Raw genomic sequence first — 23,082 nt, 5'->3', positions numbered from 1 at the left:
TGTGATCATGCAGACAATGTTGTGATTTCAACCCTGTAATTCCACATGGAATTTCAACCCTGTAATTCCACATTCCACATGGAATTACACTCCTTTGCCACCGTTCTGCTTCTGTGGATAAATAAAAAATTTTATGGTTAGCATCCACCATATCATAAATTTAATATAAAATCTACTCGGTAAAGGAATTAAAGTAACTGCCTCATGTACCACTCCAAGCTTGTGTACTGCAGGTGAGGTTTTTCAAAGAGTGAGTGAAGACCTTTTATCCTTTGTTCTCACCTGTCATAACTCATGAAAGGGGAAAACTCTTTTATTGCCATATCAATAAATGTTTAAAGCATTAAATAAAATTTTTATAAGATCTCCTCCCAAATGACACAGTGCTAACCTGCAGTTTGCCTTTGCACCTGCCAGGCTAGGGGTCTCCTGACGTTTGCAATCACACCTTTTAGAAAGAGCCAGGCCAACCCACCAGTCATCTTTATTTATTCTTTCCCAAGTGAATCAACAACTTGGCCTTCACAGCTACTCGCTGACGAGAAACTAATAATGGTGCTCAGTGTCTCTTTGATCTAATTTTAAAGACTTGTTTCCATGACCGCTACTTAGCATCAAATCAAAACACCAAGCCTATACTTAGGGTTGTCCTACCTCTTGTCTTGCTCAGTTGTATTAGGTTTTCCTGTTATTCCAAGCTTGCTTTTTTCCATTTGAGCTGATCCCACCGACACATAAGCACCTCCAAAATGGTGAGTAGCCTTTCAATTTGTGGAGCACACATTTTAGGTGTGGAAACTATCTAGTTCTACCTTGGCCATCAGTAAATCAATGCCTTCTACAGCTTTTTAAATAAAGAACGAGAAACATATTTTTACAGCAAATTTAAATCATGGATAAAGTCCAAATTTTTAAAACAGACTAACTTGGCTGCTTATACTTTGCTCTCAGCCATGACAACTAAGAAAACCACATACTGAAGTATAACGCAAAGGAGGCTCAAATGTGTTCAAACAGCATCTGTACATGTGCCAGCTGGAAAACACTGAATCTGGCCCAGAATAACCAGGCATGGGGGTTACTGGTTTTGAGAGCAAAATAAAGACACACATGGGGGAAGACCTTTTGGCTTTTAAGGAGCCAAACTCACCTATGCATAGACTGGTGTGGCCTGGAAGGGACCTTAAAGATCCCTGGAGCCTCCTCTTCTCCAGGCTGAACGAGCCCAGCTATCTCAGCCTCACAGGAGAGGTGCTCCATCCCCCGGAGCATCTCCGTGGCCTCCTTTGCACTCGCTGAAGCTGCCGCACGTCCCTGTTGTACTGCGGACCGCAGCTCTGCAGGCAGCGCTCCCTGCGACAGCCCTCCCAAACGCGTTCGTTGCAGGGACCGTCCGCTCCCCCCTCACCACCTCCACCTCCTCCTCCCGGCCCCTCCCGCCAGGCGCCAAGCCCCGCCCTCTGCCGAGCCGCCGGCCGCCGGCAGGGGGCGGTCTCTACTCGCGCGCGGCGGGAGGGGGAAGGCGATGGGGGAGCGGCACGCCGTTCGAGAAACTTCCGGAAGCAGCCTCTCGGAAGTGACGTTACGCGGTGACGGAGCTTCCTGTTTGCGGTCGCGAAGAGCTGCCGCAGTTGCCGTTGTCCGGCGCTGCTGGCGGGAGGGCGGCGGCAGCGCTTCGGTGGCACCGCGCGGGTGAGTGAAGGGCGTCGAGGCTTCTCCGAGCGCGCTTCGGCTCGCCCGGCCGTGAGAGGGGAAGGGGGAAGGGCAGCGGGGGGGGATAATGCTGCGTTCTGTGCCAGGCCTCGGGTCTTAGCAACAGTGTTGGTGGTAACGGGGCCTCCGGCGCGGCTTGGTGGGGGCCTGGCCCGGCGCCGCCGCCATGCTGTACCCTGGAACACGGGCGGCGGAGGGTCCCCAGCGGGCACGGGCGTCTCTTCTGTCTCTGAGGTTTGTCCCCAGCCGTTCGGTAGCGGCATGGCGACGGGCCCTAGACGGCCTGGGAGAGGTTTGCGTATGGGGGGGCGGCGAGAAGCACCGGCGCTTGAGGGCGGGGAGGGAGGGAGCGAATCGCCCCCGTGCGCCGCTGCTGCCTGCGGCTCAGGCCGTAACGTGGAGCGGTGAGATACAGTTCGGCCTTCCCGGGCCGTGCTATCCCAGGTCGGATTTGTCTCCGGGTGGCTGTAAGCAGAGAAGGTCCGTGGCGGGGGAAATAAAATCCGCGTTTCGATTTCTTTTCCTTCCAGTGGTTTCAGTTACAGAAAGGTGAGGGAGCGCCTTAGATCAGCGTTTGCTCTTGATCGTCTTGAATAGGCCTTTTAGCTAGAGTCCTTTCTTTTTTCTTTTTTTTTTTCTTTTTCTCGCGTGTATTGTTTTCACAGATTTGTAAACTAAACGGGCTTTTCTTTTTTCTCTGATAGAAGCAGTTTAATTAAATCCTATTCTGTGTTTATAGCTCAGAGCAGGGTCAGTAGTGAGGTTTGTTGTGGGTGAAGGCAGTACTGCTCAGGTGTTTTGAACTCACAGTTGTCAAGCTCCAAGCTGAGTTGAACATTAACGACAATGTTCTTCACCTGCCTGTGAAGAATTCGCAGGAGTTCTGAGAGGCTGGTGAGTTGGGAACTGAAGTTATTTATGACCGGTGTTCCTGACTGAAGCAGTATTTTAAGCTGTGCTGTGTTTTTACTGTCCGAGCTCTTTGTGGGCAGCTGAAAACCAGTGCTGCAGGCTTGAGCCATTCTCATGAAGGCATTAAGAAAGATTATTCAAAATACTGAGCAAATCTGTTTTGAGTTCTGATAAACTGCTCTTTTGGTTCTCATTTGTCACAGTAACATCATAGAAGCTAAATTTATAACAATGCTAATGTGCAAATGGTGAAGCTTGTGACATTGAATAGTCAGTCAGTGACCAAGCGCTGAGTTTTTAGGATATAAAGTGTCCAGAAGTGATAAGAACAAGGTGTTGAGACAGAGCGAACAGCTGGAATGAAACTGTGCTGTGTTCCTGCTTCTCTGAGGTTGCACTTATAGCTGCTTGCTCACCTTAATTTTTGTTTACTTTTTGGAGATCCTTGTACTTCTTAGGAGGGATTTTATGTTCAACTGGTGCTGAAGAGCCTGATAGTTAAAGTACCGTCTAGTTCACTGGATTATGTTGTCAGGGAAGTTTTGTTTGGACATTTGTGAGTAAATGTATTTACAGATCTTGTCCATGGTTACTTTTTTGTGGGTTTTTATTTTAAACAGCCAAAATGAGAACTAGAGCGCAATACTGAAACTGTTTTCCCCTTTTGGCTCTTGTGCTGCCTTTTCAGTGGAGAGCAAGAGACTGTTTGAAACTGAAGTTAATGTAGAATTTAATTTTCTTAAATAATCCCGGATATTTGAGGATAATTTTAAATTACTCTTCTTACTGGCAGTATTATTTAAACTGCAGTGTTAATTTCTCTGTCCACAAACTGTAAAGTTCCCTCTCACTCTCCATAAGATTTGTCTTTTTTAGCACTTGTGCTTTCTGACTACAGCACATTCTTACCAAAACAGTTTTTCTCTCTGGTATTTTCTTTTGTCTTTCCTAGATTGATGCAGTTTACTGATTTATCTTGGCTGGACTTTGTGAGGAAGGATGCAAGGATTAATTTCTGTGTAACACAATTTTTAGTTGGAGAGATAATGTGTTTTGCTGTTTATTTTTTTAATAGACATATAAATTTCTCTACCTGCCGTATTCCTTCTTTCATCTGCTAGAAATTTTGGAATGTACATGGAGACAGGAAACAACTTATGGTAAATCACCACCTCAGTGACAGTGATACACAAATTCCTAATAGTGTTTGGACTGTACTGAGGAAAGAAGTACCCGTGGTTTTCTTTTGAACTATAAAACTTCTGGTCTCCTGCCTCTGTATATCTGCGCTTTGTGCAGTTAGGTCTATGAACTGAGGTTATGTGACATGAAGGTTATTACTGTGTTTTACTGTGAGTCCAGAGGCACTGGAGTTCTAGTCTGGAATTGACTGCAGTGTCACATTGGGTTGGTGGTAGAGTGCAGCCACCCGTGTTAGCATGTTCTGCTCTTGTGCTGCTGGCTGTAGAGGACAGTGTATCTTGGTCAGGCCAGTATACTGGAATTGGAGGCTTGAGCAGGCCATGTGTTTGTTACCATATAAATAGTGATATTTTGAATTTATTGCCTTAACTTTCAACTTAGTTGTATGAAGTTTAATGTTTTAGTTTTTTGCTCCCTAAGTAGGAAGTGCTCCATTTCTCTAATAGTACTTATGAAGAACCTTGTCAGCTGTGTCCTGAAAACATTTTCTGCCAACAGCTTTTCTTTTCTGTTGGCTTGTTTAAGGAAGGATTAGTGAGAAATTACTTAGCTTTGTCAAAAATTCTTATATCTTTTATATGAAAATGGTTTATTTCAAGATAGATTTATATTAAAACCGTAGTTAATTATATCACGAGGCTTAAGTTACATTTTTTTTTGCTTTTGATGAAATACTTCATTTGAACAGGTGTTAGATTTTTAAGTTCAGACTTAATGAAAGCATTATCCTGCTTCTGTTCATTTAACTGTTAAGAATGAAATTCATATGCATGAATTATTTCTCTCTTACAGTTACGAGTTGTAGGTGTCATTTTTTCCTGTTTGTTCCAAATAAGTGCTGAAAACCCGTAGGTATTAGTAAGGACTCACCATTTAGTAAGGATTGTAAAGCTTATATTATAAGTCTAAAGCCACTCATAGCAGCATTGCAGCCACTTTTTGTTGAATTGTTGTTAATTCTGTTGATTAGAAGAAATTCTTTTCTGTTCTTAACATCTAATCTATGACAGCCTGTCATGGTTCTGAAAAAGTAGTTGGTGCTTGCTTTAGTGTAACATTTCTTCTTGCTGGTTGGCTTAAGTAAAATTGTCTTCAAAAAGTAGTTGGGGGATGTGCGTAGAAATTTTAAACTATTTTCCCTGAAGGATCATCTGTTTGCATGTTATAATTTGGCTGAAACTTTCTGAACCTGATCTTTGCCAGTTGAGGCTTTTGCTGTTGTTAATCACTTAATCAAACACTGTTCATACATTTTTTAAAATGAGTAAGGAATAGTCTTACTTTATGTAAAATAGCCTTTTATGGTTAGTTTTAGGAGAGTGCTAGTGTTCAGATATTTATATGCCACAGTTCCAAATTTGGACACCTGAGTTGTTGTGTTTTGGAAAAATGCCCCTTTGCTTTAAGGAAAGGTTGTGAATAAGTTCCCCTTGATTTAGGGCATGCTCATAGATCAGCTAGATAAGCAGCAGAGTATTGGCCAAGAGCGTGAGAGTAGCCTTGTCACTTACCCACTTCCTTTCCTGGTTTTTGTTAGCTTGCTTACATTTCTTTGACAGACAAAGAATTTAGATTTCTTCTCCTTCCGTTTTTGGTAGATTAATTGCTTTGTAATGGAGTCTTCCTTCTTGCCCTCAGAAGGCTTTCTGTGTGCCAGGCAGTAATATGGATGAAGTCCTGTAGCTAGAATCATAGTCATAGACTAGTTAGGGTTGGAGAGGACCTTAAGATCATCTAGTTCCAACCCCCCTGCCATGGGCAGGGACACCTCACACTAAACCATCTCGCCCAAGGCTTCGTCCAAGTTCTTGCCACAGTTGTCTCACTCCCCTTGGGAAGGAGAGGAATAGAGAGGGTTCTTTGAAACTTCTTGCCTTGAGGGGTGAGGGAGCCTTGGGCAGGTGGCTTTCTTTTTTTTTGTTGGGGTTTTTTTGGTGGTTGTTTTTATTAAATAGGACTTGAACTGCAAGGTAAGGCAGTCAACTTAGCTGCCTTTTCCCCTGCATAAACTGCATCATCTTGTATAATAATCACAGTATCCAAATCCACCCTGTTTTCTGACATAGTCTTTGCTTACAGCAAACATCCTGTTTCTAAATTAAGCTTTTTTGAATGCTCATTTTATTACATTCATCTCACAGGAATTCTGTGGTATTATTAACATAATGAGTATTAACATTGCTATTTAAGTATATTTTATTAACTTTAATTATATGGTAAATTTACATTTTTCTGTGAAACAGTAAATTTAAGGAACCTGTGAAGTTAAACTGTGGCAGCTTTTCTAGGCTTTCTTGGGTAAGTAGAAGTTCAAAGTACTGAAGTTTTTAGTATACCGTAGTCTGTACCACATTGTACCTATATCAGGGGAAGAAAAAAATGTGGGTGCATTGTTTAAATATGTTTGCCATATTAATTCATTGCAAACTTTACATGAGTTTTTTCATTGTATTGCACTTATCAGAGTTTTCTGGTATACGGTGTGATCATTTTTCTGTTAGCACTTGTATAGTGCTAGCACAGTGCTGCTCATGGTTTTGCTCAGTTACGGGTGGCACATCCCAGATGCTATTGATAGAACTGACAAAGATCTCTTCATTTTGTTTGGGAGCTGGCCATGGTTTTGGGATTTGTATAGCTTCCTGTGTGTTTGAGCTGTACTAGATAAAATGTCTTGTTGCCTGAGCAGTGCTGTGCTCTGAACAGTTGTGGTGCGAGATTTACCTTTTTCTTTTTGTAAGGGCATGGGATGACCCCAGAAGGTGGTGTTTCTGTAACCAGTGTCTGTATGTTAAAACCAGTGACTGCTACAAGCCACTGAGAACTCCTTGAGCCACTGTTACAGTTGTGTCTTGGAAGCCTTGATAAATATTTAGTGCTTTATGGTTGATCTTTATTTACCCTTCTTTTAAATGGGTAGCTTGGAGAGATAATTACAATTCATGGGTTGTGTGTGAAATGTATAGCTTGTGAGCAAATTAAGTGACTGTACTTCAGATCAAATTTGTTGCTTGAAGACTGAAAAGATTTGTGTATGTCTGAATTTGCTGGACTGTAAATAACAATGAACTTACTAAAGATGCCTTAAAGGTTACCTATATAAAAATTAAGAAGTACCAGAAAACTTTGAAAGTCTGTGTGTGTGTTGCTTGATGTTTGGGTGGCTCTGGATCCACAACAGTATTAATGGTATTGTAGTTTTGTTTCTGTTTGAAGGAGTGTAAAATTTCAGCAAGTCCAGCTGACCCACTGCTTTCTAATAAAATTCTTGGAATCATAGGTTTTTTAATCATAGGTTGCAGTTCCCAAAGATTGAGTGTGTGCATCATCTATTAACATGCCAGAGAAGTCTCTAAATAGCTCAGTTGCTGTTGAGTAGGTCAGAGACGAGCTCAGGCTGAACTGGGATTCAGAACAGGGTATTTATTCTTGCTGTCTTGCCAGCAGGATGCAGTCCTTTTGGTACGTTCATAGAAAGCGGGACAGGTACTAGGAATTGGATGGCTATGCAACTTGCACAGGATGTTGATGACTGGCTGCTTCTGTGAATGGCACAAATCGGGGATTTGAAACTCCTTCTCTCTCTACCCAGGTGACTGCTGCTAGTCACTGAGTTGGAGCTCTTCTGGCATCTTTCAGGACTCTCTGTGCTGCCCCATTGCTTCATGGCCAGAAATAGATAACTTTTTCTGACTGGGCTGACTGCAAAGGTCGTGTGCCCCTTGCTGTCTGAGTTCCCTCCTGACTGATTTAAGAATTTCTTGTTTGGATACGTTCTTCCCTTCCATATTTAGTTAGGGGTGCTGCTTTGTCATCCCTGCTGGCTATGCATCTGATTACTTTCTCTCTTCTTTGTCATCTGATCTTATAAAAGTTTATAGCTCTCTAAGTTATCTGTCTTCTGTAATTCTCCTCATGCCTTTTATGTAGCTGAGGACTTTGCTGTAAAGAGTTTGAGCCAATTTTCAAGATAACGAAACTGATCTAGCTTTGTGTTGTGCCTAAGAGGCAGGTCTCAAGCCTGGTCGTGTATACCTCATAGTTGCCTTGAGTAGGTATGAGCAGTCAGGGCTTCTGCTTGGTAGGCCAGAACAAAGCTGACTTCTCCTGTGAGGACTGAGAAATCTGTAAGGTATGGAGGCTTTTGGTTCACTTAAACAGTTGAATGTTTGATTTGTTCATGCTCCAGGGGTGAGAGAAGTTAGAGTAGCTGGTATCATTCTATAAAAATAGTACAGTTATGAACACAACTGGATTTTTGCAAGCAAACAAGGAGGCCATGAAAACAAATTCTTTTATCTGAAGTATTTCTGCTCGTTTTTCTTTCTTAGACTTTGAAGATTTTTCTGTGGTTGGAGGTGAGAAATTACCTAATGTGGGCTGGCTTCCTCTGGCTTTGCAAAAATAACCCCTTAATTTTGGAGACAAATTGCTTGACAGATTTAAGGTTGGAAGAAAATTTTTGTCATGCCATTTTGTTTAGGACAGTTGAGGATTTTTTTGCTTTTCATTTTGCAAGAAGGTATATGGTTTGCTTCTTTGAAACATTTAGGCATTTTCACTGTGTAGATTCCTGCTAGCCTTAGAACTACTGATTTTAGTGGAAAAAGAAACCCAACAGAAACCCCAGAAAATGCAGAAAGCTTTCTTCATTTAAATACTGTGAAGATATTTTTGTGCACAATAAAAAAGTTCCTCTGCCTAAAATTGTAACACTGCCATTTATGCTTTATGGTAACTGGCCGATAGAAATAATGATTGGTCAGAGATGAACTCTTACTGTCACCTGAATGTTTAAGAGGAAAATATAAATGGTTTGTTTTCTTTAGAGAGCTGCTGGCATGTCTTAATTCCAGACTTTGTTAGTAGCAAGTAAAAACTTAACAGTAACACACAAAAGAATATTGAAACCCCAGATACTTCTTTGAAATAATTCCTCCGTCCTTGGAGGATTTGCTTTTTAGGGTCAGAGTAATCTGTTAAGAACTGGTCATGTTGCCTCATTTTTGATCCCAGCTTCAGATTTGTGTTATTTAGGATAGATACATCAGTGCATCTTTTGAGTCAGAACATGTAACGCTGCAGCACTAACAATCAGCTAAAGTGTTTAAAGAAGTATATGTTGAAATCAACATGACTGCCAGTGTGCACAAGGTTCTCTAGGAAAAGATGTGATTTATTTTTTTACATCTAAGTGGCTTTTTCTACCTGCTTATTATAACTAGGAGCTTGAGGGTTGAATTTTCCCTTCAAGATATCTGCCTAAATTGACTTGCTAATGCAAGAAAAAAAGGTGAGTATAGGAAAAACACTTAGTGGTATTGTATGTAGCTTCTGTGTGTTGTGGCTTCCTGCTGTTAGCTCACTGGTTTTAGGCTAGTACGTGTTGTTAGGAGGGGTTGTGGTGTCTAGCTTTAAGCATTACTTACACTAGATTTTCCCCCCTCCCCCTCCTGATTTCTCTCTGTAAACTTTGTTCTATATATGCTATTACTCATAAGGATTGGCTGCAGGATTTGATAATATATTTAACTCTTGCTAACCTTGCTCCTCACCTGTATGTCCATTGAGCTCTTCTAATCATTGCTTGGCAAACAACAAAACTAAGCAGGCTAGCTGCCAGCAAATATTCTGGTATATTGTTGCTAATCTCCTTGTTTACATATTGAACCTTGCCATTACTGTGCTAGAATTTGTGTTAGTTTTAATGCATGTCTCCCAACTTCCCTTGGTGTTGGTCACAAAATTACTATACCCTTACAGTTTTTTTCAGTGAGGTTTCTTCAAAGGGCAGAATAATTAGAGGTCTGTTCACCTGCTACACTTTAATTTTGTGTTTGTGGGACAGTATTTTTAACTAGATTGCTAAACCCACCCAACTTCTAAATGCATGTAGCTCTTCCCTACATATACATCTTTAAGTAGTCTGGAGGGGGAAGGTAGCATGGCAGGGTATTTCTTAAACTGGTTTTGCCATTTGAGGAAATGTGTGTGTAACCACATCCCTAAATAAAGCTCATTAATCTTTAACTTAGAACAGCAATGAATTTTGAAGATGTACCAGTTCATTTTAAACGGAAGTCTCTCTGGATGTTGAAAGATATATGTAATACTAGTACAGTAAACTAATTTCAGAATATTTTACTGGGCTATATCATGATTGATTCTTTCAGTATTTGTATGAAATACAGTGAAAATGAGACTTTGCCTGGGCTGAAATGAAAAACACTGAATGACTTGAGGGAGGAGTGATTTAAATGAATTTCTATTCTTGATACACAGATTAAGAAAATGTGACTAATACATTGCTGTATTGTTATATTTGTTTATGTTTGTGAGACTTTGCTGGCAGTGAGTTAATTCATTGTAAAAGTTGGCGTTGCCTTGTTCAAAAAAAACTTGAAACAGCAGCATTGGTAGGATGGAAAGTTGGTTGGAAGCTTGGCCAGAATGGAGACTTGTTGCAGTGGTGGGAAGAAGAAGCCTCTGCATGAAGACATGAAATGTTCTTGACATTTTTAGAAAGATTCTTCTGTCTTTGTGGTACTTAGTTGAAGTAATTGTTAGTATAACTGGTCTTTAACTCTTGAAATTGACAAGAAACAATCAGTATTTGAGTAGGGCAAATGCTTTTTCTTTTAGCTTGTAGGTTTCTTAGGACTCCTGTGAAAACTTCATTCTTTTAAACACAAGGTGCTTCTCTTCTGTTGGTTGGTTAACCTTGTAGTTTGAGCAGTCTTGCCTGGCTGTGTGCTTTATGTTGGTAATCATACAGAAAGTAAATAGAATTCAGTAGCTGTGCGAATTTTCAGTCAGTGTTTGAGTAGGAGAAATTTTAGATGTCTAAGACCTGCATGTACCTTGTGGTTTTGAAGGAAGCATCTCAGTGGAAGTAATGTTCTGAAGAGTAGATGTGAAAGATGTGGCCCTTTGTTTATGTGCTTAAGACATGACATGGGTGTCAGAGAGGACAAAGTATAAATGATACATGGTTTCTTCTGCATTGTTATTAATGTATATATCAAGATGGTGACGCACAGTGCTTAGTCTTCTTCAGGAGCTTGCTGTTTACTGCTGTGTCTGTGCACTGTGATTTAGGGGGATTGAGTAGCATAAAAATCGGAACAACAGTAATCGCGAATGTCTTTATTTTTTTGACTTTGGAACATTTGAATTTCTAACAGCCAGCAGCTCCCAGATCAGGTTTGCTACTGAAAGATACTACTCTCCTACCTGACTTCTGTGAAGTAGCGTTACTGGACAAGCTTAACTTACAAAATCTTGTTATTACAGGACTTGAAAGGCTCAGCTGTTGTTAAGAAGACGACTACTGAAACATGGTGGATTATTATGAAGTTCTGGGAGTGCAGAAGCATGCCTCAGCAGAAGATATTAAAAAAGCGTAAGTATAACTAGCATATATTTAATTGATGTTGTGTATTTTAAGGAACAAATATAATAACATTGTTTATAGATTCTCACTTTGAGGTTAATACTAGGATGTGAGTTTAGTCATCTGAGGTGATAGCTTTGCTAACAGAAATCTTCAGTGTTCTGAAGAAAAAGCACTTGCTTGTTTTTATGAAATTAGGAAAAGAAACTTGAGTACTGCTGAAGTGAGAATGTTGTCAGTCATTGGATTTTTATCACTGTTAAGTACATTTCTGTATAAGTGTGCTTCCAAACTTGATCTGGTACAGACAGTGTCAGTCCCTTGTTTGGCTGGATTGCATTAAGTAGGCCTCCCCTCCGTTTGCAGAGATGCTTTTACAAAGTTATTAACAAGCATTTGGCACGTTGCTCTTTGTTAACGTGAGGTCTGGTTTCTGTGTGCTTAGATTTGGATGGACTAAACATCAGTTAGTATTCCTCCCTCTCCACCCCCCATGTTAAATTAGGAGAGTACAAAGGAATTGCACACTGTTCTTCATTTAGATTTACTGTTTATGTGTTGTTTTAAGGTGGATGTTCCTAACATTTTCAGAAAATACCATTTACTTTTCAGAAAACAGCTGGGAGGAGCTCATATCTGTAGTTCTCATTTTTAGTATGCTAAAACTGTTTGACAGTGAGTTGCAGTTTCAAGTGACCTGAAAATACTGTGTTTCAGTTTTGCCTTCTCCAATATTCTAAACTTAATTAACCGAATTAGTGCATGGAAGCTTGATTTATATGGGTTTTTTCTTTCTTCCATTTTTATTTTGCAAATTGCTGCACATGCTACTTTGCTAGCTCAAATGTTCAGGCTGTGTTATTGCATGACTCGATGTAAAACACTCCAACTTAAGTGCAAGGTTAGCTTTGCTGCTCCAAGTTGAGCACTCTGTCTAAAATATTTCATTTGAGAATAGAAAGCATGTGCAGATGTAGCACTGATGTGACTGATGTTAGGCTGCTGCCAGAGTTTGGTGTCAGGGTACTCCTGGAACATTATTGTCTTTCTCTGTGCCAGAAGAGTACTCTTGATGCTTCCCATGGTTGACTGTAGTATTAAATAAATATGGAGCTCTAAGGAGAAGCCCATAGCTGAAATGTTACACGATGTTTTTCTGAGACCCGCCAGATATTGATTGGAAACACACAGGAATATTCTCAAAACAGCTAAAGAACCCCAAACCCACTTTTTTATTTCTGGTTTGTTTGTTGTTTTTTTTTTTTAATAAAATCTGACTAGATGGCTCTTGGTGTACCTGTAGAAACTGTTGGTACTGGTTTAGATGCCAGATACAAAGCACTGGGGAATTTCTAAATGTTTTAATCCCTCACAACTTGTTTGAAACATTTTGTGTTTATCTGTATAGTATATTCATTCATTTCAGAATAAAATACTTTATTTTCCTTCCATTTAGATACCGTAAATTGGCGCTAAAATGGCACCCTGATAAAAATCCAGACAATAAAGAAGAGGCAGAACGGCAGTTTAAACAAGTAGCAGAGGCCTATGAAGTTTTGTCAGATGGTAAGTATTTTAAAAGGGCTCTTGCCTCTCTATAGCCTGGTTAACAGACCAAAAGTGCTGATGTATGATGCTTTAAAGGGATATTGTAACTTTGGTTTACCATCCAGCTCAAATACTTCCCTTTCAAAAGAAAGGAGAGATAAAGAAACTTGCAGGTAAGATAGAATAAGCAGAAATTTCTTCTAGAAATCGAGATCTTGTTTGCCAGGCCCTCTTCAGAAATTTCTGAATCTGAATACCAAGCCATTTTCATCTTGGGAGGTGAAGCCAGTGTTACCATCAGTAAGGGGTAATGATGTTGTTTATCCAATGAAAGTCAGGCTAGACAGGCTCTGAAGTATCTGCTGCTGGGTCTGCTGCCTCTATTTCTTATTACAGTAAACTAGTCTTGACAAAGCCCAAGCATACTGTAAACCTTGCTGAAAATTTGGATTGCTTTTGGGGGAATTCCATAAATTCAGTCCTCAGTGGTACTTGAGGAGAGTATTAATTTTGCATTGTTCAGGAAAAGTTGTTTAGCTTCACCTATGTGGTATAGGAATTCAGCTTAATGGTTCACCCCTGTCTTTTTGCTTGGAGAAGGCATCATTAATTTGTGCTGATATTCTGGCAAAAGCAGCCTGAATCATAACAAAGTGACTTTGATTATTTTTCCCCTGTAATTGACTGCAGCTGTCTATGCTATTTCTGAAGTGTCCTTGATTTCACCTGAGACCAGTGAGCAAGGGAAAGCTATATTTAAAGTGCTAGCAGCATCTAGATTATCTTTCAGAATTTGGCCTTGTTTATCAAGCTGTACACCCACCTTTTTTTGGGTTGTTTTTGGTATGTAATTGACATTGTAGAAAGAGAATTTAGTTTGTCAGTTCATTGTATCTTTGTAATCTAGAGTAATTTAACCTTCTTATGCAATTTTTTTATTTTAAGCAAGATAAAAATAGGATCCTGGTCTGGTTGCTTTACAGATCTTAAAGCTCTGTGGAAAGACTACACTGCTAGAATTTTAAAACATCTTCTAAAAATGCTGCCTGGTTTTGGATCTAGACCAAATCCTAAGTTACTGGTGTCTTGACAATCATTTGTGCAGCAGGGATATCTGAATCCTGAGCCCTGTAGTTGAGAGGCAATCAACTGTTCTGCAGACTTAATGAAATTTTCTGATGCTATTACAGGCTTGAATGGATACAAATTTCTGGCAGAAGAATAGTTTTGTAAGGGGTTACATAAGCAAAGAATACTGAAATTGGGCGATCATAGAACACGCTTCCCTTGTGGTTTCAAGAACGTTACAGTTTTCAAGATGAACTTCAGGCTTTGTGGGCCTTCAGATTGTCTGTGCTGTTTCCTGTTCCTTCTGTCAGTTTGTCTGCCTTACTGCTTTGGTCTCTTTACATTGGTGGGTAGGGTAACATCTTCTCTTTAAAATTACTTTCCAGAAAGGCAATATAGATAATGTACCAAGCTTTGCTGGGGGTGTGGGGGGGATCCTATTGCATGTTTCCATTATTTGAAGATGGTGCCCAGTATATGAAATTTTAATCCCTGTTAGGTGTATTTTACTTTTCAGCAACTGTTTGAGGTAACTGCATGTTATTTCAATGCTGCTATTCAAATTTCAAAAGCATCTTTCACTAAGGAGTTTCCAGTGGGAATAGGATGTTAACATTAGGAGTCTGAAATCAGATGCCCCTACTATTTTTTGGCTGCTTCTATGCCAGTGCAAGCGAAATAACTGACTGTCTGCCTCAGTAAACTCTTCAGGTTCCCTTCCAGAAACAACAGAGCAGTCTTATCTCTGTAATAACGTAGAATTATTTTTTTCCCTTTTCTCATGACTACTGGAAGGCTGGTTTGCAGTGAAATTAAGAGCAAGCTGTTCCATGCCTTCAGAAATCATAGAAAGCTAGCAGTTTGAGTCATATCCTTCCATCACATTTTTTTAACATCATGTCATTCCCCTTTAATTATAATCACTTCTAGTTTATTAATTTGAGGTGTTTTGCGATCACTCGTACAAACACTGTCCTTCATTCTCATAGCTCTGTTACAATGGGCTTGATCTTGTGCAATAGGAAGAAAAAGAGGCAGTGATTGAGGCTTATAACAAGGGAAATTCCAGTTGGGTAGAAGGAAGACAATGCTAACAGTGAGAGTGCTTGAGCCTGGGACTGTTTTCCAGAGAGACTGTGGAATCTTTTCTTAGAGATAGAGGAGATCAGGGCTTTATCCAGGCAAGTTCTAACCAACTTTGAGATTTGACTGCAGTGTTCTTGTTTTAAAGGCAAGCTTCCTTGTGAAGTTTGTCCTTATACCTCCTTTTTTTTTTTTTTTTATTCAACAGAATCAGAGCTTCTGCAGTTAAATGGTAGTAAGTCCTAAGGTTTAGTATCTGTTCTTCTTGAGCCTAAATTGCTTTGGCAATTCTCAGTAAAAATGTTTGCCCAGGTACATGACAGAACTGTCTCAGACAAACTAGCTTTGAGAAATGTATAGCTGAGTATACCGGTTACATATTTCTGTTGTTTTTTTTGTTGTGTTTTGTTGTTGGGTTTTTTTCTTTTCCAAATTCAATGTGCCTTTTTACTGACATATACAACTTCTCCTTGTAGCTAGAAAACGTGAGCTCTATGACAGATACGGAAAAGAAGGCTTAATAAATGGAGGTGGAGGTATGTTGACAATTGCCAGTTCTTTGCTTTCTTTGTTCTGGTGGAAAGCCATTTTCTGCAGCTTTCTTTCAAGACAGGAATCTGGAAATGCCTGTACTAAGGCCTAAAATGTAACCTTGTGAAAACAGAAGTGACAGTTGTTTTTGCAGTTTTTCTTGTTGTAGTAAAAGGTATTACTGATATCTGTAAACAGAGACAAGGCAATTAATGATGAGAAGTGTTGTCTGGACTTTATACCTGAAAGGGAAAGAGAAATTTTAAAGATGGGTTTATATCTCTAAATGATTCAAATACCATACAGACCTGAACTTTCTTGTTAGTAAGAATGTGTGAGGGTAAATGAAATTTAACATCTTTTGCAGGTGGAAATCATCATGATAATCCATTTGAATTTGGATTTACATTCCGTAACCCAGAAGATGTGTTCAGGGAGTTTTTTGGTGGAAGGGACCCCTTTTCATTTGACTTCTTTGGTAAGTAATCCACCTGGTTTAGTTATGTTTATCTAAAATGGGCTAAAACTTTACTCTTGCAGAACAAATATAGCTAATGCAGCTTTATTAGAAATAGCTCTGAGAACTGCAGGTAAACAGTGGGCATTTTGTGTTAGATTTAAAATGTTTATTTCCTACCTGTTTGTTCTTGTTTTATTTGATAGTACAGAACAGGTATGTTTTGTTGGAAGTCGTGGTTTAAAAAGCCATAAAATTGTGAGTGCTGTGTCTCTAGGTTGAAAGGAACCATTCAACATTCAATATGCTGAAATTCCCTTTAGAGAATTTGACTGGGTGAACTTAATTTGTTGAATTTGATCTGTTTTTATTTGTAAATATTTAATGTAGCTTTTAGAGGTTCTGAACTGGACAGGTTAACTGTAACTCTTACACCATAGCTCTCAGCTTGAACTTGGATGGTTGAAGGAAAGATTTTTCTTGTATCAAAACAAGAACAACTGCAAACGTAATGTAGGTGATACTCTCCCAAATTCATGGTATATGTTTGCTTGGGGGATAGAGCCCCTTAAGGTTCAGGTAGCTTAAGTAGTTCTTGAAGCCTTGATGCGTCCTTTAGTTAAAGGAGAAACAGTGTGATAAAATTGTCAAAGTGATCTTATTACCATAGTGCTGGTGGTCCTTTGGCTTGTGATGTCGCTTACTGTAGCATATTGAAAGCCTATTCAGGTGTTGCAGTTCTTATGAAATCACTGTGTATGTTCTACTGCATAAAATGCTGACCTAGAAAGTGGAACAGATCCTGTGTTCAGTATTTACTTAAAGTAGTCTCATATTGAAAACTGCAAGAAGTGTACGTGAAAAGCAAAGCTCTTCCTATTCAGTGCCTTGATACTGTTTAATCTCTATAACAATGTATGAAGATGTTTTAATATTTTCAAAGAATTTTTTATCTTTGCTGGCAGCATGAAGGGGCTAATTCAACTAAGATTCTAATTACCTTTCTGTAGTTTGCTGTTCAGGGTTCATCAGTTGTTGGGTGACTCTAGTGAAGAATTAGAAAAGGGGTTGAAGTGCTAGAGGATTAATTCAGTAGAATGTTAGTTGATGAATTACATGAGTAACTAGAGGAAGAATCTGGTAAAGGATAAGCAGTAGAACTTGAGCAGTTAGATCCAGCAGCAAATCAGAAGTAGTAAAGTGCAGATTGGAGGAAGCATCTAACAAAATACTGATGAATGGAAACAGGGGCTGAGGTGGGGTGTTGCAGCTTTTTGCTGCCTTCACTGAATGATGATTTCCATTTAGATGAGTGCTTTCAGCACTGGTTAGGCCACATCTGTAGTATTGTGTCCAGTTCTCGGCTCCCCAAGACAAGAGACAGAGCTACGGGATAGAGCCCAGTGAAGGGCTGCTAAGACAGTTAAGGGACTGGCGCTCACCACATGGAGATGCCACTACTGCCAGAGTTCCTGGGATATTGCAGCTACCTCACCCGCTCCTGTAGAGGAATAGTGATACATCTTACCCTGTGAAAGCAGTGGACATAACGACATTCCTCAATGGTGACATTGAGGCATGCTTCCAGAAACATTCTCCCCCTGTTTAACACCCAAATTTATTTACTCAAAAGCAGGTTACCTACTTAATGTAGTCCTAAAACCTGTGTTGAGCTTTAGATTCTCAGTAAAAGCTCTTGGAACTTTTTTTGACAGAAAGCTTCTAAGTGAGCGCTTTTTTTTTTTCTCTTTAAGATGCTTCAGACATTCTTTGATATGGCAAAGTGTGACTCAAAACAGTTCTCCCACAGCTTTGTATAAAAAGTGTCCACAACAATCTCTCCATTTATGCAAATGTTTAAGATAGTCCAAAGTGAAAATACAGGGGCTTTCAGCTGAACATAGTGCATTTGCTAATGCCAAAAGCAAGCAGTAGAATTGCGTGTGTAACTGGTTGGTGAACCAGAGCCCTTGTAGCTTCTGCTGTGTTGAAACACCCACAGCTGGTGGGACAGCTTTTGTCCTGAAGAATAAGAGAATTCATCTAATAAAAAAGTTTTCAACTTTTAATTTTCTGTGGAACTAGTGACCTTTTAAAGAGCTACTCAGGTTATAATTGGTTTTATAAGCAGCTGAATAAGGACTGAGGTCATGCTTTTTAGAATGTGCACTGGTGGAATCAAAGATAAAATTGAATATATGCTTTGAAATGTTTTCACCTTTTATACAGTTTGAAGTAGTATGTACTGAGGCACATAGACTGCAGGTGGGACTCTCTCTATCCTGATTGCCATTGAATATGTAAAAAGAACACCATTCAGAAGCATAATCCCTATAAATTAAGCAGTGTGAAGAATTCTTAAAGTTGTGCCATGAATCAAGTCTGTTAAACTCCACTGAGCTGTGTTGCACTGCGATTGCAGTTACAGAAAGTTTTCTTTATGAACAGAGGCATCTTTACTCATCTGTAAAAAAGAGGAGAATGTATGAAGATTTCTGTGGTGATTTGTAACTGAGTCCCTTCAGACTTCTCAAATAAAAATTTATAATTCCGTTGAAGACAGCTCTTAACAATTCCACGTTGAGCAAAGTTAATGTTATGTGCTTTGTGTTGCACTGAAATTAACTCAGCCCATCACAGTCTTCACTGGTTTTCAGGCTAATTGTTTGGAAAAAGAAGGGTGTATGAAGGCTAGTACTTCTAAAAACTTGTTCTGATAAGGTAACAGATGGTTAACTCGGCTTTAGAGGTGTGCACTTGCTTTCTGTAACAGCTGGTTACAGCAGAATCTGCTTTTTCCTAGTGACCTCTTCCAGTGATAGTTTTTAGTTTCTTTGAGATAGGTGAATGGTAAGCCTTGTAACAGAAGAAAAGGTAATGCTTCCTATGCAGTACTACTCTTTATACTGTAAAGTACTACCTTGAAATATCAGTGCCTGGTTAGATGGTAAGCAGCACTCTCTACCTTACACAGCTGTCCTTTGATGTGAAAACTGACGCTTTAGTCTTCATAAAGGGATTGATTTCTCATTTCTGTAAGCTTGTTTTATATTTAAACTATCTGACTATATATGGTGCTTGCCTTTATTTGCTTAATTTGTATTGCAGGTAGTGTTTTGTTCATATTTTACTTGTAAACTTTTCAAGGATGTTCTGCTGCTGTATTTTAACAGTTCATAGGGATCCTCCACTGTTAAGGGAGGTATATTGATTAAATTAAAGACTGCTGCTTCAGGGACTGTGAGGAACAGAAGCTGATGTGTTTTCACATAGGAAAAAATGCTTGACACTGATTCTGGGCTGTTAAAGAATTGACTTGGTTTTGGTTTAGAGGCTTTTCAGATTCTCACTTCAAGAACAGGTTATATGTTGGAAGGGATTATCAGTAAGGAATTGCGTTGAAAGATGGAATGGTTATCATGAGAGCATAACATTAACCATTAGTGGTTCAACTCAAGTAGTTCAAGCAGCTCTTTAAGTAGTTGTATACATTGAGCTTCGTATACACATCTGATGACATTTGGGATGGTTTAGGGTATTTGGGATGGTTTAGGGTATTTGGGATGGTTTAGGGTATTTGGGATGGTTTAGGGTATTTGGGATGGTTTAGGGTATTTGGGATGGTTTAGGGTATTTGGGATGGTTTAGGGTATTTGGGATGGTTTAGGGTATTTGGGATGGTTTAGGGTATTTGGGATGGTTTAGGGTATTTGGGATGGTTTAGGGTATTTGGGATGGTTTAGGGTATTTGGGATGGTTTAGGGTATTTGGGATGGTTTAGGGTATTTGGGATGGTTTAGGGTATTTGGGATGGTTTAGGGTATTTGGGATGGTTTAGGGTATTTGGGATGGTTTAGGGTATTTGGGATGCCCGAGTAATTTTTGTATGGGCTCAGGACCTACAGCAGACCAGTATTTACCAGAAGCAGTATTAGAAGCTTGTTAGGCTGTTGCGGGACATTTCAAAGAGCTTTAGATGCCTGTATATCTAGTTCAATGAATCCCACAAGGAACCATGCTTTAATCCATGGTAAAGTATGTTAATAATGTGATGTGGTAAATTGCTCTAGATGGACGGTCCCTCTGGACTTTGTCTGAGAGAGGACTTTGTGGAGTCTCTTTTCAACATAGATCATAATCTTGACAGTTTTGTTAGAGTTCCTAAACTCTTTAATATTCTCAGTGTACCTTCTGAGATGGTATTTTATAAAAATGTCCTGTTTTTTTTTCTTAGTTTGTGAAGTAGAACTCGCAATGTATTTAAATTTAAGACCAGCTGATGTGTATAAACCCATATACATTTTTTGGAGTTTTCCCTGGAGAATTCTGGTTACCTGGTTTATGTGGTACTTAAATCTATACTCCTGGAAACCACAGGTAAAATGAATCTTAACACCTTATAGCTAGCTAGATATAAATATTTGTCACAGAGAATGTCAACTAGCTAGCTATTTGTGTAGCTTGGTACTGCAGATTGACTATTGTAATATTGATTACTGTAATGCATCATGCTCTATTAGATGTAAAGAATAGTTAGTGACTTTAAGCATCCAGGCTAAAAAGTCTTCACCTAATGAGAAAGGGGAAAATCTGTGTGCAGTAATTGTTGCAAACTATTTTACATGATCTGTGTTTTGGGATGTTCAGGAATGGAATAGCTTCATCAGCCTTTTTGTCTCAAGGACAGAAAGTTGTCTCAGTAGGGCGCAAGCTTCTATCATGGTTTCAATCCATATGTAATCCCATGTCTGATAATTACAATGTTCAGGAGTTCTAATGCAAAATGCATTTGTTAGTCAAATGGGTTCTTAAAACAGAAAATGGAGCTGGCTTTCAATTAAAGCTGTATTGCACAACATTGACCTCTTTGTAATTAATCTTTTTGTCGACATAAATTTGCAGCTTTTGGTGCAATTCGTGAAGTGCTTAGAGATTTGCATGTTCATTCATTGCTTTGGTATGAATGTACGCAGTAGTATTTTGTAAGCATGGGTCTTGGATCATGATTACTCATGGAATGGTCACAATCTCACTACTATGAGTTTCTCAGAAATTACTTGGTAGGTTTGAAGAAGACTTTTGGAACACAGTAATTGTCTCACCCAGACAGCATTATCAAACAGTAATAGGTAATGGTGTGGCACATTGGGTAACTAAGCTAATACTTAGCTTTTGCTGCCAAAAGGGAGGAGCCACTGCTCCAAATCATCATGTCTGTCTTAAAACTTAGTCTTTGACCATTAAATACATTGAGAAGCTGTTTGATAGCACATTGGCCTAAGAGGAGGTTTGTCCTTGGCATCCTGAGCTAGTTCAGGTTATTAGTCCCCAAGAAAATAGTTTGGTTTTGTTTTCTTGGATGGCAAGGTGGCTGAATTGGTCAGAGGACAAATGCTGAACGCAGCACAAGGAGAGCAGGGCATACAATGTTAATGGAAAATTTCTGTTTCCAAGGTGTGCTTGAACATTTGGGCATTGATTTGGTAAATATGAAACTCTGGTTAGAGTTGGACTTACCATTATTACAAAGATGCTGGAGTACAGTATAGATAGCATTCAGAGGTCATGTTTAAGTCTCTTTTTTTTCTAGGAAATTACTAATCCCAGGATCTCTGCTGTGTATCATTAGAAAGACTTTCAAGTGCTTCTGCAGATGAACATTCTTAAATAAGTGGGGCAAACATCTATTTGACATCTAATTTGTGGAAGTAAGCAATGATAAAAGACCATGTTGTAAAACATTTTAGGCGGGTGAATCAGTAGTACTTGCAGCAGCATCTTGGTGTCTTTTCTGAGTAAGTGGCATCAACAGTATGCTTGTTTTGCAGTTAAGGAAGAAAATATTTCCATGCGAAAGTGCTTACAGGTTTCTGCAGCATGCCCAGTTCTGATGATGCAGGTTTTTGTACCTGTGTTTACTCCAGAGCTGTATCCTGAGATTCTGTGTCTACTGCAAGTCTGCATCTTCGAAACTTTTTTCCAAATAGGAGGCAAGATAAAAACACCTACTCCCAGAATTCTGCTTTATTCTATGTAGCATGTATCTGTAGCGCTTTGCATGAACACATTATTCAAACCCACATTTCAGACTCTACTGGCATGATGTTACTTATAGTATGCTTTTAATATAACAGTTATGGCAGGCAAGCAGGCTACGCTGTCTTTGCTTACTGAAACATGGGAGGCTGTAATAATGGCATTGAGTTTGACTGCCTCCTTAATGTAGGGGCTGAGCAGCCTTGCAACATTATTCTGCTCAGTGCGTGGCAGCTCCAGTGTCATCCTTCTGCATCTGCAGTGAGGGCATTCAGCTTGTGTGTTGTTTTTTGGTAGAGGCAGTAGTGTGTAGTTACTGTAGTTACTGAGCAGTGATCCTGGTTTTTATAGGGTAATGTTCCTTTGCATACTGTCCCTATAAAATTATCAGTATCTCTAGCTGCGGCAGCATGTGCATGTAAGAATGTTTGCTGACAGTGCACAATTTGTCTCAACACTCTACGATTTTCTGGGTAGTGTTGCATTGGAATGTGTTCAACACTTTTCACCAGGGGTAGCATCATTCAACAGCTGAAAGCACTTTCCTGTGCTGCTTTTGACCCTTGGACACTTCTTCCTGCTGTCTTCTTTGTAACCAGCAGTTGCTTTTATGGTCACACTGAACTTCAGCAAAGGATCAATTAGCTGAACTTGTGTTCATCTGGAGATGCTGTTTTCAGTTTATCTGTTCTTGATCTGGTTCCCCAGGCAGCTGCCAAGGTGCAAGTGTTATTGTAGAAGTGATAGATGTAGGGAATATGGCACTTTTAGTTTATTGGGAATAATGCCTTAGATTGGTTTAACTGAGTTGTGCATTGCTTCAAATGTAGATAATCTGGGGTTTACTTCCTTTCCGTGCCTATTGTATGGTGCTTTCCAGCCCACTTTCTTTCAAATACATCAGTCTTGCCAGTAGTGACTCAGATTAGGTCATGGATGTGACAGAAAGCTAACAACTTGGTGTTTTCTTTTGGATGGTGAATTAATGCGATATTAGTCTAGCATTTCAGTTTTCTGATGCTTTTGAGTTGTGTAGTATTTACATAGTTTTTTCCCTTTTTATAAAGGTCTCCACTTGTGGCACTTTTGGGTTGTATTTTGTTTTGTGGGGTTTTGTTTTTTTTTTTCAGTTTTCTGA

The 23,082-nt window shown here is 39.5% G+C and overlaps 1 protein-coding gene across 2 annotated transcripts in view; it reads left to right on the top strand.

Moving 5' to 3' along the window:
- The first annotated feature begins 1,546 nt into the window (after window positions 1–1,546).
- DNAJB6 (DnaJ heat shock protein family (Hsp40) member B6) overlaps window positions 1,547–23,082 on the top strand; it is a 58,396-nt gene continuing 36,860 nt past the window's right edge. For both annotated transcript variants that reach the window (XM_057416490.1, XM_057416489.1), the window contains exons 1-5: window positions 1,547–1,692; window positions 11,122–11,230; window positions 12,678–12,787; window positions 15,397–15,456; window positions 15,819–15,929. In XM_057416490.1, coding sequence (XP_057272473.1) covers window positions 11,166–11,230; window positions 12,678–12,787; window positions 15,397–15,456; window positions 15,819–15,929 — 346 coding nt within the window. In that variant the 5' untranslated portion in view covers window positions 1,547–1,692; window positions 11,122–11,165. The remainder of the gene's footprint in view (window positions 1,693–11,121; window positions 11,231–12,677; window positions 12,788–15,396; window positions 15,457–15,818; window positions 15,930–23,082) is intronic.

Source organism: Pezoporus wallicus, unplaced genomic scaffold (assembly GCF_028554395.1).
Source record: "Pezoporus wallicus isolate ANWC-B61680 ecotype Strahan unplaced genomic scaffold, APGP_CSIRO_Pwel_v1 contig_3847, whole genome shotgun sequence".
Classification (NCBI taxonomy): Eukaryota; Metazoa; Chordata; class Aves; order Psittaciformes; family Psittacidae; genus Pezoporus; species Pezoporus wallicus.
Note: the sequence above shows the minus strand (reverse complement) of the source record. Positions and strands in the feature narration are given on the sequence as shown.